At 36.2% G+C, this 18157-nt stretch overlaps 2 protein-coding genes across 2 annotated transcripts; one reads left to right on the top strand and one right to left on the bottom strand.

Annotated features, from left to right (window-relative positions):
* The first annotated feature begins 8 nt into the window (after positions 1-8).
* LOC131958274 (NFATC2-interacting protein-like) lies at positions 9-6693 on the top strand. The gene is made up of 8 exons (XM_059323207.1): positions 9-51; positions 1817-2307; positions 2851-2932; positions 3120-3263; positions 3362-3518; positions 4506-4650; positions 5291-5394; positions 6491-6693. Exons 2-8 carry the CDS (start codon positions 1827-1829, stop codon positions 6674-6676), a joined length of 1299 nt encoding a protein of 432 aa, XP_059179190.1. The 5' UTR covers positions 9-51; positions 1817-1826; the 3' UTR covers positions 6677-6693.
* Positions 6694-8168: 1475 nt separating this feature from the next.
* Positions 8169-17425, bottom strand: LOC131958280 (uncharacterized). The gene is made up of 2 exons (XM_059323218.1): positions 17362-17425; positions 8169-9275 (listed from the first exon to the last, which is right to left on the bottom strand). The coding sequence occupies exon 2, from the start codon at positions 9268-9270 to the stop codon at positions 8452-8454; it is 819 nt and encodes a 272-aa protein (XP_059179201.1). The 5' UTR covers positions 9271-9275; positions 17362-17425; the 3' UTR covers positions 8169-8451.
* Between the last annotated feature and the right edge of the window lie 732 nt (positions 17426-18157).

Genomic DNA, 18157 nt, shown 5'->3' with positions numbered 1-18157 from the left:
GTTGTTCAGTGTTCAGTGTTTTATCTCAGTTCTGTCAGTCAGTGTCACCAGGTGAATAACTCCCGCCAAGATAATAGATCTAGAATCTAGATTAGAATCATTAGATATAGATCTAGATCTAGAATCTAGATCTATTATGTAAATAGTAGAGATCTAGATCTAGAATCTAGAATCTAATTGTTTTTATTTGAATGTTTGTTATTTGTTAGGCCCTACATACTACATACATTACTAAAAGTAAAAGAAGTGGTAATCTATCGTTTTACTTTAGGTCCGTAAAATCGCCAGTGGCTAGATTAGATCTAAATCTAGATCTAGTAATGTACAAAAAAGTTACCTCATTGTCAAGGCTTTAATAGAAGTATATTGTGATATATTTGTGTCAAATATTAGCCTATAGGCCTAGATAATATTAAATGAATAATAAACCTAAATCAATGGCTATCAATATGTGAATATAGGCAAGAAATTAACTTTAAACAGCAGTGTTTGCGAGCAGGATTTGCTATACTTAGGCCTATTACTATACTTATACTATACATTATACTTATACTACTATATAAAAAGCGGCCATCTGTAAGTTAGAGTGGCTTCCCCTGAATCTCGCGCTATAAGTTTGGGATAAAAAAATAAATAAACAAGATAGCTGCTATAGTAAATGAGCATGGTTGCATCTGTTGGAAACATTGCTAGTCTTCATTTATTACTGAAAGGTTTTAATTCAATTGTTTAAAAACAGGTACAAAAATGGCCGAAATGAAACAAGGAAACATTTTTGTATTTTTCAAAACATAAATCCTCCTCAAAATGTTAAATATTAAATAATTATTAAAATTTAAGGAGTCACCTGTTTTTCACATTACTAGTTGCGGGCAATTTTACATACCTAAAACGATAGAAGTAATACTAACTATTATGATTATCATATTAGTATTAATTAGGCCTACTTTTATTATGATAATATCTACCTAATAAGTAATAAGTCCTAATCTAGAACAAGAGATCTAATAATACTAATATGATGAATATCTAACGTAGAATTGTAAAATCATCCAAAGCTAGCAAGCTAGACCTAGAGATCTAGATTAAAGATTATCTAGATCTAGAAGTCTAGTATCTAGTAGATACTATTTTTTTTACTAAGGCTAACTAAAATAGATTTTGTAATAAAATATTAAAAATAATCAAATAATTAGAACGGATTACTTATAGTTATGGACTTATAGAAGATCTAGATCTAGATCTACTTAAATTACAACTTGTAATTTACAAGTTGTCACCACTAGACTCTACTAGATCTACTACTAGACTAGAATCTAGCTCTACTACTAGATCTATTGTTAGGGGCCTATCAAGCCATGTAACATGTAGGCCTAGACCTGAATTCATTAGATATATCAGTGGCGTCGCTAGGTCAGGTGTCTTCCGGTGTTGCACCTCATCGTGTCACTCCTCCCGGTTGTTGATTAAAAATTCAAAATACTCTACAAAACCTTTTTTTCCTCTTATTTTTGAAGTCGTCTACTCCCTCCCCCCTCCGTTGATAATTTTAAAGTGTGCACAGTTAATAGTAGTCATTTATTTATACAGGATGATTAACAAACTAATCCTTAATCTAGCTGGCAAAATGCATTTCAATATATTTTGCAATTTTTCGACATGGTGTCACCGCCATAATTGATGTTACCCTGTGCGGTTGGCACCCCCGCCTCACGACGCCTCTGAATTATATGCATGACATTTATTTCTTTTTAAAATATTTACATTTGAATCTATATTTTAATTGCCACACTCTTTGTCTTCTTTTTTTCTTCAGAAGTTTAATAATGGAGATGATTGACCTAGATGATTCTGATGATGAGGTTATATTTGTTAGCCCAAGGCAAAAGAAAACAGCTTCTCGGGGGCGAGGCAGGGGCAGAAAGAAAACTTCTACCTCATCCAGAGCACCAACAGTGAGGTCATCTAGGAAAAAATTAGTTCCTGAAACCTCTCCTTCAGATGAAGTTACAAATGTGCCATGTTTGGAAACCTCAGACTGTTCAATATCAGATAGCCCCATTCAAAATGAGACTGTAAACACTGAAAAAGTTGATCCTTCCAGCCCACCAGAAAAAGTGAGGAAAATAGCCTGCAGGGGATTGGCCAGAAAAAATGTGACACTGCACGATTCAGAAGAGAAGCCAAAACACAATGTGTCAGTGTACTCGGCCCTAGTCCCCCAGAGATTCGAAGACATTTTCATGCCCATAGCTAAAGACAGCAAAAGCATAGAGTCAAGTAAAGAGCCTGTAAACACAGTTAATAGTGAGTGTAATCTCCAATGTGGTTTTTAAAATCTATTAGTTTAAGTACTTCTCTGTTAAGGAGTATCACATGGTATTTGCTGTGCTTCATCTGCAACACATTAGGCCAACTATATTTTATTTTGATATAGATCCCGCCTACTCTATCTCAACTTATCAAAACTTAGGTTGGCATCTTGCTTTGAGTAAAGCTACTTTTTAAAAAAATTTTAAGTAATGTCTTTCAAAATTTATTTAAGGAGTGACATTGAAACTTATACTTTTGATACTTAAAACAGAACTCTATAAACATCATTTGAACAAGTTCATAACGTACATATTTTATAGTCTTTTTGTTAGTAACAAGGTCTTATTCCTAATTTAAAGAACCACTTTAATGCAGTGCAATATAGTAAGAAGATTCGCTGTTACATATTTTTAGCAGATCTGGTATGTTTAGTTTAACTTTCTTTAGGATACTGAAACTTGGCATTTAATTTAAAAAGGTAAGAGTAACTGAATTTTACAAAATGTTTTGAATAAAATTATCTTTAATCTTTTTTAGGTCGTGAAGTTAGCCGGAAAGCAAAGACTAAAGAACAGTTATTAAATGAAGATGATGATGAGATTCATACAGTTCCAGAATGGCAAGTGATCAATTGTTGTTTAGTTCATGATTAATTTGAATTGTTAGAAAAGTTGGTAGTTTTATGCTATCATCTACAAGAATAATTTATAACTAAATATTTATATATTGTATTTTTTAAAATTACAATTCTATCTAATTCTAGCTATAAGCATTTTTAATGTGTTTTTTTTAAAATATTTTTTTAGTAAAGCATTAAACATAGATGTGAGTGACGATTCATTAATGAAATCGATGGATGAATCCATAGAAGTCCGGTCTCCTACACCTCCCCCTAGTATCCAACAAAAAAAGAGCAAACGGCTGAACAAAAAATTAACAGGGGCCCTGCAGTAAGTTTTGTTTTAATCTCTGCTACAGGTGTTAAAATAAATTACTCAAAGACTTTGTCTAACTTTGCTGTTTGTCCAATGAAAAATTAATTTTGCAGGGTGCTGGATAAGGCTAATAAAAAGCTTGGGCTGTCCCCTAACACGCCAAAGAAGAAAAGGGATAGTGATGTCATTTTAGTGTATGAAGAAACAAATACAGATATGGCAGTTAAAGTGCGCTACCTCTCCACTGTTTATAGAATACAAATGAAAATGGTAAGTAAAATAAATGTTGCGTCACTTTGTGGTTTGCTCACCCAGGGGTATGGCTCGAGACATGTGGAGGGAGGGAGGGAGGGATTCTTTTCCAGTAATGTGGTGTGTCTGGTCAGCTGTCCTTGGATAAAGCGGCCATGTTGTAGGGTGCTTGTCCCGCTAATTTGAAATGAAGTTCTGATCTTGTACTCGCATCTACACCAGAGCTCAGTTGGGCCCCTGCCTAATTTTTATGAAAAGTAAAAAGCTGCTGGGTATTGTAGTAACCCTTTATATGCAGTGGTCAAAGAAACAAATTAACTCTACCTCATTTGCCCTATTGACTGTCAGGTCTGAAAAGAGAACTTTACTGGGTTTTTTTAAAAACCTGGGCATAGCATTCAAGGGAGTGCCTTTGGATTTGTAATTAATATGGTGTTTAAATATTTAAAATAATTTATGATTAAATGTGAACATTATTCTGTTTTAATAAAGTTCCCTCTTCAAACCTAACGGTCTATAGGGCAAGTGAAGTAGAGTTCACTTGTTTGTGTGACCTCGGCATATGTTTTAATAGCTTTTAGTATATAAGTAAGTTCCTGTTTTTGACCTAATGGTCAGTTGGAGTTCACTGCTCATTACATAGAGTAGGTGAAGAAGAGCTTATCTGTATCTTTCATCTCCGTGCATCTGGAGTTGTTTAATACTTTGCAACTGACTTGAGTTCGGTGGACAAACTCAAGGAACAAACATGTGTTTGAACTAGTAAGTTTCTTCTGTGCTATATGAACATGCAATCCCCTAGGTTGTTAGTTAAAACCATCCATGCATGTTAGGGAATGTAAAGGTGGCTAAGCATAGTGCTGACCACACTATCCCTTCAAATGACGATGGTCACAGAAACAGGTAAACTCTACTTCACTTGCCCTATAGCCTGTCATGTTCAAAAACTGAACTTTACTTTTTTTTATCCATGCAAATTGAAGAAATTATTTTTTCACCATCCAGACAGAAAAGTTCCATGGTCTGACTAGCAAGTTGAGTGCTTTGATAGGGGAGGACGCGAACAATTTGGTGCTGTACCTGCATGAGAAAGGCTTGCAGCTGTCAGAGACGCCTCGGTCAGTCAACTTGTCAGTGGCAGATATACTAGGTCAGTGTTTTTACCCTCTAGTTAGAACTGTGTTTAGGCTTTGGTTAGACACTTTTTCAGTGGCAGATATACTAGGTTAGTGTTTTTACCCTCTAGTTAGAACTGTGTTTAGGCTTTGGTTAGACACTTTTTCAGTGGCAGATATACTAGGTCAGTGATTTTTGTTTTTTAGTGAGAATTTTGTTTAGGCCTGGTTCAGTCACTTTTTCAGTGGCAGATATACTAACAGGTCAGAATAGTGTTTAGGCCTTGGTCACTCAACTTGTCAGTTTTCAACTCTACTATCTTCAACTGTGTTTATCCTTGATTGGTCAAGTTGTCTGTAGCAGACAAACTTTGTCAGTGTTTTTAACTGCCGGTTAGAATTGGGATTATGGAGCTCTCCTGGGTCTGTTGTCATTGAGTTAGGCGTTCATTCACAGATGTTTTTTGGTACTATCAATCTGTACCATTGTATTAGGCTAGCTAGGTCTCCACTGTACATCCACATATGTTTTATGGTACTGAGGTTTACTTTCAATCTGTACCATTGTATTAGGCTAGCTAGGTCTCCACTGTACATCCACATATGTTTTACGGTACTGGGGTTTACTTTCAATCTGAACCATTGTATAGCTAGGTCTCTACTGTACATCCACAGAATGTCACTGTATCAACTCGCAGCTTGAAGATGAGACAGACTCGATCAATTTAGTCCTCCAGTGTAAGAACACAAAATCCAGAACAGTCATCTTAGCCAGTCAGGTAATTTTTTATTTTAAATAAATAAATAACAGAGTAAGTGTATGATCCAGGCAGGTAATTTTGTTTCAAATAAATAACTAAGTGTATGATCTTGAAAGGTAATTTTGTTTTCAATAAATAAATAACATATTAAGTGTTTGATCCAGACAGGTAATTTTGTTTCAAATAAATAACTAAGTGTATGATCTTGAAAGGTAATTTTGTTTTCAATAAATAAATAACATAGTAAGTGTATGATCCAAACAGGTAATTTTGTTTCAAATAAATAACTAGGTGTATGATCTTGAAAGGTAATTTTGTTTTCAATAAATAAATAACATAGTAAGTGTATGATCCAAACAGGTAAGTTTGTTTCAAATAAATAAATAAGTCATATCCTGACTAGAAATTTACTGTTCAAAATAAAATAAAAAATAGAATAAATGTGATATAGACAAGTAAATTGTTTCAAAAGTAAGTCCATAAGTTATCAGACACTAGACCATCTGTTATCCTGCAGATAACATGCAGGTTTGTAGAGAAAAAAAGGTAAAAATAGAATAGAATAATAGGTTTGTTGGTTTATATGGTCTTTTTAAGGTATAAGAGAGGTAAGTAAACCAAAACAAAAAGTTGTTGTCATTAGACTACACATATTCAAAGTAGGGTAAATTAAAAAAAAACAGTTTAAATGAGGGTCTATTTGGGTAGGTACTACTTTGTTCAGTGATATCTGCAAAAAAAATAAACACAATTTAAGTAATAGTAATAGCATGCTTTCTTTTTTGTTTTGTTTCTGTAGTTGTAAGAAATTATTTTAAAATTATCAGTGAAGAAATCTTAATCAAATATTTGTAAATGTTGATTATTTGATCATTATGCCTATCTAATAAAACTAAATAAAAATAACAATTTGTTGTTACTTAATTATTTTATTAATAGCAAAATAAAATTACTTCTAATTTCGGATGACGCTTTTATTCTTTTAAAATGAAATTTTGTGTATAATCACAACCTTTAAAAGAAGTGATTAATTTATTAACGGCAGAATAAAATTACTTTTAATTTCAAATGATGCTTTCATTCTTTCAAAATAAAATTTTGTGTATGTCTCCAGCGACGACCATTAAAAGAAGTGATAGAAAAATATGCTGCAATGATGAACGTCAAGTCCAGCGCCCTGTCGTTTTGTTTTGACGGTGACGTCATTGACCCCATGGACACACCCAGCAAGCTGGACATGGAAGATGACGATGTCATTGATGTCACTGAAGTCTCACCGCATGTCAAGTTGAAGAAATAAAATTTTGGGGGAAGTTATTTTTGTGTTTGTCGTTTCTGACATGATTATAGTTGGTAGAGTGATTGGACCGGTTTAGTGTTTGACTGGTTGAGCGATGAACCAGTTGACATATGGACCGGTTAAAACTTCTACTGAGATTTAATAACATCCTTGACTGCGACATTATTAAAAAAAAATGCAATGCACAAGCACAAAAAATAACGATAACAAGTTTGTAGAAGTAGAAGTTTATTTTGAGGATTAAGGCATTAGTATTAGTAAATCATTTAGTATTTAATTATAACAGCATTTTAAGGTTAAATTCGTAATAAGTATATGGATTTATATATATATAAATATATGCTAGATAATATTCGAGAAGCCGCCCCATTGATAACCAGCGGCGGAGACAAAAATGAAGTTATTCAACTTCAGTGATTGTTGTTCTTGATCTTTTATATCATCAGTGTCGTAGGCAAAGTTACTGTTTCTGTTGTTTTTCTTAACCTAACTCCCCCCAACTTCCATCATAATATTGTCTATAACTTTGAGCTAGGTACCCATTAGAGCTGGGCTCACTTCAGGTCAGATGGAATCAAACTCAACACTTTCGAGGTAGCAGTCGTGAGCTCTATAATGCGCTGACAATGTAGGGAAAATTATTGGCTATATATATGCCCACACTAGGCCGAGTCATAGAAACAGATATACTCTACTTCATCTGCCAGACTGACCGCCAGGTCAAGAAAATAACTCTTATTTTTTACTTTACTGCCATTGTAAACAAAATGCATCACATATGTGCATTTTGTACTCAGTTTGTATTTATAATTCAGTTAGAACAGGCCTACGATGTTCCATTATTGTTATAGTTATTGCACCCTTAAATCCTTAAAGAGAACAAAAACTACAGGCGAATCGTTGTTTATAATAGCGTTTGTCAGTTGTGTTTGTAGTTCTGTTTAAATATATTGTACGAGCCGGCCCGCGGCATAACATACGCCGCTATTTAGTTGTTGTTTTTCTACTTTTCAGTAATTCATAATTTGTGAATTCGACGGTACCAACGCTGCCACTGAAAATATTTCTTTAAAACTGTATAAGTAGCACGTTAAGGACCATAACCCCCCCCCCCCCTTCCTTCCCCACTCCCCCCAACTCCCTCCGCCCTGCATACGTTTAAAATCGTTTCAAACTAAATTATCTGCCCCTAATAGTCGTCACTAAACCCGGCTCTGCTTGTAAACATTTAGAGTGAACACAGCTCACTAAGACCCTGTAGGGGTGGGGGTGGTAGGGAGCGCGTTTACAGCTTGTTTTCTATCGTCTCCCAGAAGAGAATTATATATATATATATATATATATATATATATATATATATATATATATATTTATATATATATTTATATATATATTTATATATATATATATATATATATATATATATATATATATATATATATATATATATATATATATATATATATATATATATATATATATATATATGTAGGGTTATTTAACTAGGCCAACATGCTTTGCAGTTTTTGTTTCGCGTATGTTAGAAAATTCGATCTCGGAACGAATAGTACGATTTCCTATATATAAATCTATGGGAAGTCGTGTTTCATACAATGTAAGAATCACGTTCAATCAATTATGTTCTAGATCTATTCATATTGTATACAATATAGCTTATATTTATAATATAATGTGCAAACTTAGAGAGTGAAGGGTGGTGTCTCATGCAGCTGTGTAATAATACATTGAAAAACAAAAAAAACTCCGTTGATTTTCTACACTTGAGACAAAACAGCAAAGATAAAGACAAGAAGAGAACTAATGATGTTAGAACCACTAACACTGCCACTATTACTACAGGCCGCGGTTCTCAACTTATCCACCTCAGTCACAGTGCATTGGTTTCCTTTTAAGCAATCCGCAATATTGATACCATCTTGAGAGTAATTCATAGCATCGCAGTACTTCCCAGCACGGATCAGGGCTGTGGCTAGGTTTCGATGAGCACATTTTTGTAGCGCGTCTTGACAAGTATGTGCTGTACCCACGATGGCGTCTGAAAAAGGTTGCGATTCATGCGAGGCACAGGCTGTCTGGTTGAGACCTCTGATACAGTCTAGCCCCATACATTCTACCATATATCTGCTGTTGACAAGCTTACAGTATTGTTCCTGTTGTTTGAAAACAGTGCTCACGACGTTGTTAGCGATACATTGCAATAATTTAACCTGACAATTGGGGTTGATGGTTGCGATTTTATTATAAAATATTGTTTTAGCATTGCTTGATTGTCTCGGAGATTTTGTTGTCCCTCCACATGCGGCCTTCTCGAGTTCAATGAACTCCTGGTCTGTACAAAACCCAATGGACACCCCACACTGGTAACCGGTGACGCCATCTTTCGTCATCCTCATCAAGGTGCACCACTCAGCGTCCGATGTCGGCATAGAAGCACTTTCGGCTAGCGCAATGCATGCGATGGGGGTAGAGTGACACATGCTTGACGCTTTTGACCATGCCGCCGACATGTCCGCCAAGGCGTAGACGAGACAGCACACCAACACACACAGATTCAAAATCACGTGACTCTTCATGTTTTCTGGAAAAAAAAATGACACCAAAAAAAAAATGACAATTTGCATTTTTTTTTTTTTTTTTTTTTTTTTTTTGCATGTCGCTACTCATAAAAATAATTTTAACCGTGTTTTTGTTGTTTCAGACGTTTCGCAATTACTGTAAACTTTTTTGAATCCACATTACTAAATCCTGCCGTAGCTTCAAGGTTTCTCTTCTTAAGTCCCCCCCCCCCCCACCTCGAATAAAGTTACTAAAGTCATACTTTCTGAAGAGTCCCTGTTGCAAATATCATAGCTTAGATACACACACACATAAATAAGTAAAGCTTATCAGTTGAGACGTTTTTTTTTTCTGAAGCTTACCCCCGTTAATGTAATTAAAAGCCGTGGTAAAAAAATGACAATGGTAAAAGATAAACTCTACTTCATTTTAAAATGTATTTTTTTTCGATTTACCTTTTATTTAAAAGTAACAAATCAAACCAAACTAAATAAAAGCAACTGGTAACATCTGAACTGAACTGCTTATGCTTATTAACGTTTTTAAAAGCCACGGTACAACACATTAACACAAATTAACAATAGTAAAAGATAAACTATACTTCTTCAATAATTTCGATTTACCTTTTACTTAAAAATAACAAAACCAAACGAAAACTAAATAAAAGCAACTGATAATGAGAATGCCGTGTAGGTATTTGACACTTGTTCTATCCAGAAATAAACATTGAACAATTCACAGATGAGACACAGTTCCCACAGGCTGTAGGCTGGGTTGTCTCCCATACCGCCCCTCTGCTTATATTAGGTTGGAAAACCATAATTAACGTTAGGGGGAAAATTACAGCATCTTCCTCTTTTGAAAGAGGGTTCTAAAATTATTGTTCACACGTAATTAACGACATATCCCTACTTTAAAAGAGGGTTCTAAAATTATTTTTTCATGTAATTAATAACATATTCCTACTTTAACTTTAAAAGAAGGTACTAAAGTTATTGTTCTCACGTAATTAATAGCATCTTCCTACTGTAAAATTCGGTTCTAAAATTATTCATCTTGACTTAGCTCTTACTTCCAGAGTTTCTTCCAGGCATCTCTTCGGGAAAATGTTTACTTTGTCACAAATGGAATAACTCAATATTTCAAATTTCTTTTAAAATAGCGTTGTTAAATTTTAATAAAATTTGTCAAGAAACTCATTTATTCAAACCAGGTGAACACAAAAACACCACAGCTCACATTATAGAGTTATTCAAATATGGTGAATGGGGACATAAAGAGTCACTAAAAATGTCACGGTTGTCTCAATTTGATGTGGAAGTTGTGTAAACTGTGACTATAACATTTGGTTGAAATAGACAAAGTTTTTTTTAAGGTTTTAATTCTTGGTGCGTGGGGTGGGGAAGTGTGACAGAGAGAGGAGACGGGGTATGGATGAGCGAGTCTTTTCCTCACGGTTTGGGCACATCTGTTGGTTTTACAGGAAGTAAAATCAGGTTGTTAAGGTTGAGCTTTCTGCTGTGCTGCAGCCGTAGCTTAGGCCTAGGTGCACTCATTGTATTATTGCACCCATTGTATTCTCGTTTTTATGTAATAAGTGGCTTCGTGACTGTATAACAATAGATGGCTGGTATATAGGACAAGCACAGCGAGGCGAACTCCCCTCCTCTTCCTTCTCGCCTCCTTCCCATTAAATTCTGCGACAAGCACAAGCATACAGATGCAAACACACGCATGCGCACACACACGCACACGCGCACGAACACACACGCACACACGTGCTCATGAACACACACGCGCACACGCACGAATACACACACACGCACGAACACACACACACGCGCGCATGAACACACACACATACACACACACACACAAACAGGCTAAAAAGTGTAACTTTTTGAAAACAAAATATCTTTATTTTCCAACACTTGAACCTTGTACTTTAGCATTTTTAACAGTCTGACGTAGTAAAAAAAACTTTTTTTAAAATTATGAAACGTCTTAAAAACAATCTGTCGTATAATCCGGCGACATAAAGAAAACAAATAAAATACTTTTCTACGCTTGATAAATATTTAGTTAAATGGGAAAAAGAGAAATGTAATAGTCGAATGGCAGAGCGCTTTGTTCTCAAATTTGAATCTTGTTTTGGATTTGTGACAGTAGGACATCCCTGTGTTCACTCAGCTCTAATAGGTACCTGACTTACGTTGGGGAAAGTAAAAGATGGCTGGGCGTAGTGCTGATCTCACCATCTTTTCATATGCAGATTGGATGGGGGGTTTTAAATGTCATCTTTTTTTCAGAAACACCAATATCCTGCGGCAGTAAGGGCTCTAAACAGATATAGTACGTTTTAAATAAAGCCGAGTACTCACAAAATAAATAAAAAATGAACTAGGAAGTTCTCAATTGTCCCACATTTTGCATTCATTGGTACAAATAGGAAGGTTAATCAGATTTAAATAATAGGTTAATGGACAGTCGAAAACCAATATTAAAATTGAATAGGAAGGAAGCAGACTGTTGGCAGAAAGATGGGTGAAGTAAAAGGATTGGGGTTAACCTCAAGTTTACCGTGTACTACGGAAAGGTTGAATACGACAAGTACATGTTGCTCAATACATCAAAAACTGTCAACTTCAATGTTAATTGCTCTCTGCTTAATGAGGAATTAGTCTCAGTTCTTTGTCAGAATACACTCATGCGGAAGCGTTATGTAATCGTAATAGGACATGTGCGAGGACATGAGTGAGCAGGTGTGTGAGGACATGTATTATGACATAGGTGTGAGGGGATGTGTAGGACACGATTAAGGACATGTGCGGGAACATAACCAAGGAATTAAAATGTGCTAAAACATGTGGTAGAGTAAAAGTAAGGACAAGTTTTATGATTAGTGTTAGAAGTAGTGCTAGGTAATGTCTCGGGACAAGAGTTAGGACATATGCTAATTCATTTAGTTAACAGCAGAGTTTCTTCCAGGCATCTCTTCGGGGGGAAGGGGGCACCGCCCCCCCCCCCCCCCCCCCGAAGAAAGTCTACCCCCCCGAACGAAATGGAATTTATATAGAAAATATATATTTTTGACTGTGTCCGCCCCCCGGAAATTGTTGTCCTTCCCCCCGAAAATGTCAAATGCACCCCCGGAGAAAAAAGTCTGGAAGAAACACTAGTTAATAGGACTTGAGCTAGGTCATAAATAAGGAACTAATGTTTGTCAAGACATGGGATAGGACTATTGTTTGTTGTTATGTATATTAATTTTTGAAAATAATTACTAGTGTCCTTTAAAAATAATGGTTCTTAGTATTGTTCTGTTTTGATTCGTGGTTATTGTCTTTTTGGGAACTATTTGTTTGCGTGTAGTGTGACAGTTGGGTGTACTTTGCCCGGTGGATCGATAGAATTAATTCTTTTCACAAGGAACGACAAAGGGTGGAAGACTGGTGAGGAGGCGATTGTCGTCCTTAGGAAGTAGGTATTTGCTAAATTTTTATTATTTTTATTTGGTAAAGTAGACATTTTTATTGTATACTACGAGAAAAATTATGGTGTTGGCTTTTTTGGTTCTCTAATTTTTTATTTTAAGGATAGATATTACCGATGTTTTCGACAAAAAATAATTTTTGCCCGCAATTTGTCTTATTTCTGAATTGGAATCGATAGCAACACTATTATTTCGGACATCTAAATCCAACGTTTATTTTTTAATTGCGAAGTGATACAAGGTACCTTCATCAAATTTTTACAATATTACTCGTACAGCGGCTATTTTCGAGCGTGTATTACGCATTTTATTACGAGGCACTATATACATTATACACCCAACTCTGAGCCAAACACGTGTGTACACGCTGATGTAGAGAACTTTTCCTTTGTTCTAAATATAAGTGTGTTAAACACTGTTTTCTAGAAAGTAAAAAAAAAAAAGGGCCACCAAGCACCGAATATGGGCATAAACGTAAAATAATAATCATTAAAAAAGTTTTAAAAAACCCACGTTTTCTGATTGAACTAAAAAGTAGAAAATAAATGCTATAGGCCCTACATCACAATAATGCAAGCGATCACTCTACTATAAGCGATCAAAAACGTGGGTCGCCGAAGTAAAAGTTATATTACTATTGATTAGATAATACTATTGACTTTTATTAGGGAGCTTGTAGAGAGTCAACAGTATTAGAAACTGTAAGAAAATCACGGCGCCCCACGTTTTTGCTCGCTTATAGTAGAGTGATCGCTTGCATTATTGTGATGTAGGGCCTATAGCATTTATTTTCTACTTTTTAGTTCAATCAGAAAACGTGGGTTTTTTAAAACTTTTTTAATGATTATTATTTTCTACTTTTTAGTCTTTGTCTGTTTGTTTGCATTAAAATCTTGCTATCGATTTTATCTTTTCACTTTTTTTGGGTAAACGAAGACAACTCGTAAAAAGACAACTCGTAAAAAGACAACTCGTAAAAAGACAACTCGTAAAAAACACGTTGTTTGAATACGTTACTGACTAGAACACATAGATTTGAACCCGTGTCGAGTGGGATAGCAATCGTGTGCCCAACCACTCGACCATATCGTCTCCCCCAAACTGGCCTACCTCCTGTAAGTTTAAACTCGGTTCAAGCTAAATTCTCTGCCCCTAAGCCTGTGGCGACATGTGATCGTTCGCTTCACTGCGCGCGAGGTACGCGTCGCTGGTTTTTTTTCTAATGGCTAGCAGAGGATAATTATATATATAGATTATATAGCGGTCTAAAATGCTCAATAAAATGTTTCCATTGATCAATTTAGTAATAATAACAATTGAATATTCAATGGTCATCCAAAAGAAAGCTTTCCTGAAAATTTCAGCGCGCTAGCTAACTGGGAAGTGCCAGAAATTTCGATCGCAAGATTTGATTGGAAAGACAAACAAACAGAGAAAGCAAGTTAAAGAAAACGTGGGAATTAATGCCGAGGAAGAAATTCTACAATTGACCAATAGTATTATTGTATGGTAAACCAAAAAAATCCACGATAGGTAATCGACTAGCTACGTAGGCTTGGTGAAATGAAATTTCATTCATATAACTGAATTGGTACTCTATTACGGAGAGTAATTAACCTCCACTCAATGCTTTCAGATAGCACGTTCTGGGGCGTGATGGGCGGCAATGTGGGCAAACCCATGCCCCGACAAGTATGATCCAAAAATACAGCACTGGCATTGTTTACATTAAACAAGTTAATAAAAAGTCTAGTGACAATTTAAGCGCAATTTCCTTAACTAATTTTTTGTGACCAAACGAATCACCCGTAGATGTTTGCACAGACAAGCAGAGCTAGTCATCGCCCCCTCGCGAGATCTGCGCGAGTCTGGCCAATGGCAGCGTGTTACAAGTAGACGTTACCTCTCACTAGCGACTGCCTCAGCCGGTGTGCTTGGTTTGGAACTTCACCGCTTCGCTTCTTCTAGAAATATTTGTATATTCTTAGTAATCTTAGCCGATACAAATTAGAAGAAATTAACTTTTTGTGACCGAACGAAAGGATATTTTTGAAAACTTTCTTCGGCAATATTGTTCTAAATTATGTCAGAAATCGATTGGTAAATGTTTCAAGACGCTAAGTGGTCTGGTTGCCGAAATATAGGCCAAAAACTGCATTTTTTCGAGGTTTTTTGGCTTTTCCGGGAAATCCAGGAAGTAATTCCGGGAATTGTTTTGGCCTATGTTCATCCTCGGAACTTGTTTAACATATTTGCTTTTGGAACTAGTCCTCGATATTGCTTCGTTGAGGAGGAGATACGACTTAAAGCTGCGGACACACATCCATCCATCCATCCATCCATCCATCCATCCATCCATCCATCCATCCATCCATCCATCCATCCATCCATCCATCCATCCATCCATCCATCCATCCATCCATCCATCCATCCATCCATCCATCCATCCATCCATCCATCCATCCATCCATCCATCCATCCATCCATCCATCCATCCATCCATCCATCCATCCATCCATCCATCCATCCATCCATCCATCCATCCATCCATCCATCCATCCATCCATCCATCCATCCATCCATCCATCCATCCATCCATCCATCCATCCATCCATCCATCCATCCATCCATCCATCCATCCATCCATCCATCCATCCACCCAACCACCCACCCACCCACCCACCCACCCACCCACCCATCCATCCATCCATCCATCCATCCATCCATCCATCCATCCATCCATCCATCCATCCATCCATCCATCCATCCATCCATCCATCCATCCATCCATCCATCCATCCATCCATCCATCCATCCATCCATCCATCCATCCATCCATCCATCCATCCATCCATCCATCCATCCATCCATCCATCCATCCATCCATCCATCCATCCGGAAATGACGAGTTAATAATCGCAATCCCCCAGTATGGAAATTGCGCTAAAAACTGAGTGCTAGAAAATAAGGTCACATGTCTAACAATATAAAATATGCAACCCATTTAAAATATTGCGCCAGACTTAATGTTTTAAAGCAAATATTTTCAGTGACAGCATTGGTACTGTCGAATTCACAAATTATGAATTAGTGAAAAGTAGAAAATAAAACTAAATAGCGGCGTGTGATACGCCGCGGGTCGGCTCGTATATAATAATACACATCTAAATAACTTTAACGAGAAAAGCGTGGGTCACTATATAATCAATTTGATACCGTTACTAATGTTTGGGATATAACCCACGCTTTTCTTTCCAGTTATTTGAATAGTAGTGTTTCTAAAGAAAATCAATTATTTTCTCCTTTTTAGTGCATGTGTTTTTCAGTAGGCGTAGCCTACTTCTGAATTTTTAATACAATGGAGTTTCATGACTAAAAGCTATTGATAATGCGAGTATAATAGTGCGGAATAGTAGTAGGCCACCCTACACATTTCAGAAAATTGTAATTAATTCATAAAAAAATATTTAGTCATCCAATTAAGTTAAATTTGATATCCAATTGCATTGTCATTAATTCTCAACACATAAGCCAAGTTTGAAACGAAACGGTCAGTTAGAAGTGTTCAAAATTTCGCTCGGCAACTTTGACAAGAAAGATCGAGGAAGCAAGTTGATTAAAAGCTTGTAAAAAACAAAGAAAAAGCAGTTGTTTTTGAGAATGCCGTGTAGGTATTTGACACTTGTTACATTCAGAAATAAACACCTAACAAATTAACAGAAAAGACACAGGACAACGAATGTTCCCATAGTGTGTAGACTGGGTTGTCTCCCATGTGCCTCCCCTCTGCTTATACTTGGGTGGTAAACCAAAATTAAAGTTTGGGCGTAATTACAGCATCTTTCTATTATTTTGACATACAATTACAATTAAGCGAATGTGACTACCCTAAATTTACTCCTAACAGTACGATTAGAGACGTCGCGACGTATTCCGCACACGGGGCAAACTATCAGTTTAACCCCCACGCAATTTTTCTATAGCAGTTCAAGTTGTAGAAAAAGAAAAACAATGGGAAGGAAAAGTTTTATTTAAAGGAAGTGGGTGAAGCTGGGGTTTGGCGTGCCTGTGTTTCTGAAAGGGGGTGGGGGGGGGGGGGGGGAGGGGAAAGTAGGTGGGGATTCGTTTATAACGGAATAAGAACTTTAGGGAGGTTTTAATGGGTTGTTTTTTTTTTACACCAAGGATGGTAATCTGGGATGTGAAAAATTTAATTGCGTCCCTTAGTGTCTGGACTATCCTATATGTTATTTGTCCATTTCGTCGCTCACAGTACTAACACTTTTAAGCACATTTCGTTAGTAAGAAAAACGTAGAAGATAAAAAAAACCCATTGAAATGATGGCAGTAAGAAATAAACATAAACATATACACACAGACACAAAGACACACACGCACACACATAGACACACAAGCGCAATTATAGACACAGACACACTGACATACACACATACACACACAGGCACACAAGCACAATGGCACACAGACACACCGACACTTAGACACACAGACTCACAGACACAGACATACTCTTTCTCAATACTTCGAATAAGAGAAAGTGAAAGTGAGGCGAAGAAAGCTGTAAAATGCAAACTAAATAATATAGGTAACTAACTCACTAGTCGGTTTCCCGATGACTTGTTGGTCTGTCTGTTACACAGCTGGCGTAAAAAATAAAACGAGAACAACACTAATCTGTAACATACTTCAACGTGGCCAGCAATGTGGCCAGCAATGCATTTTCCAAGAAAACGTACACAGATGTTACAATATGAGAACAGAGAACAACGCTGTGGCTAGCGACGAAATCAATGGGAGCACTGCGATACTGGAGACTAGTTGAGTAAAGGGTGGGGGTGGGGGTGGGGGAATTTAGTATTAATGTGAGTAGGGGTATCAGGGGCAATTAAGCTTGGAAAGTGCCCCTGATATATATATATATATATATATATATATATATATATATATATATATATATATATATATATATATATCAGTGGCGTAGCGAGGTCGGGTATCACCCGGTGCGGCACTTAATGGTGTCAACCCCAGAGGCGTAGCGACCCTTCCCGGGGAGAAACTTTCAATTTTCGATTTGCACCCCCCCCCCCTCAAACTTTCGATTTGCACCTCTTAAAAGACTATTTAACACTCGAATTAATTACTCAATTAAGTGGAATTATCATTTTTATGTACATATTTTGCTATTTTTTGCCTTGGCGTCACCCCTCTAAATGGTGTAAACCCCTCGCTACGCCTCTGATATATATATATATATATATATATATATATATATATATATATTTATATATATATATATATATATATATATATATATATATATATATATATTATATATATATGGTGACAGGTCAAATGATCTCAGACAAAATTTCTAGGACAAAATATCT

This window comes from Physella acuta, unplaced genomic scaffold (genome assembly GCF_028476545.2).
Source record: "Physella acuta isolate Inbredline_101_S28 unplaced genomic scaffold, ASM2847654v3 ptg001309l, whole genome shotgun sequence".
NCBI lineage: Eukaryota > Metazoa > Mollusca > Gastropoda > Physidae > Physella > Physella acuta.
This window is presented reverse-complemented; position numbering and strand designations above follow the sequence as displayed.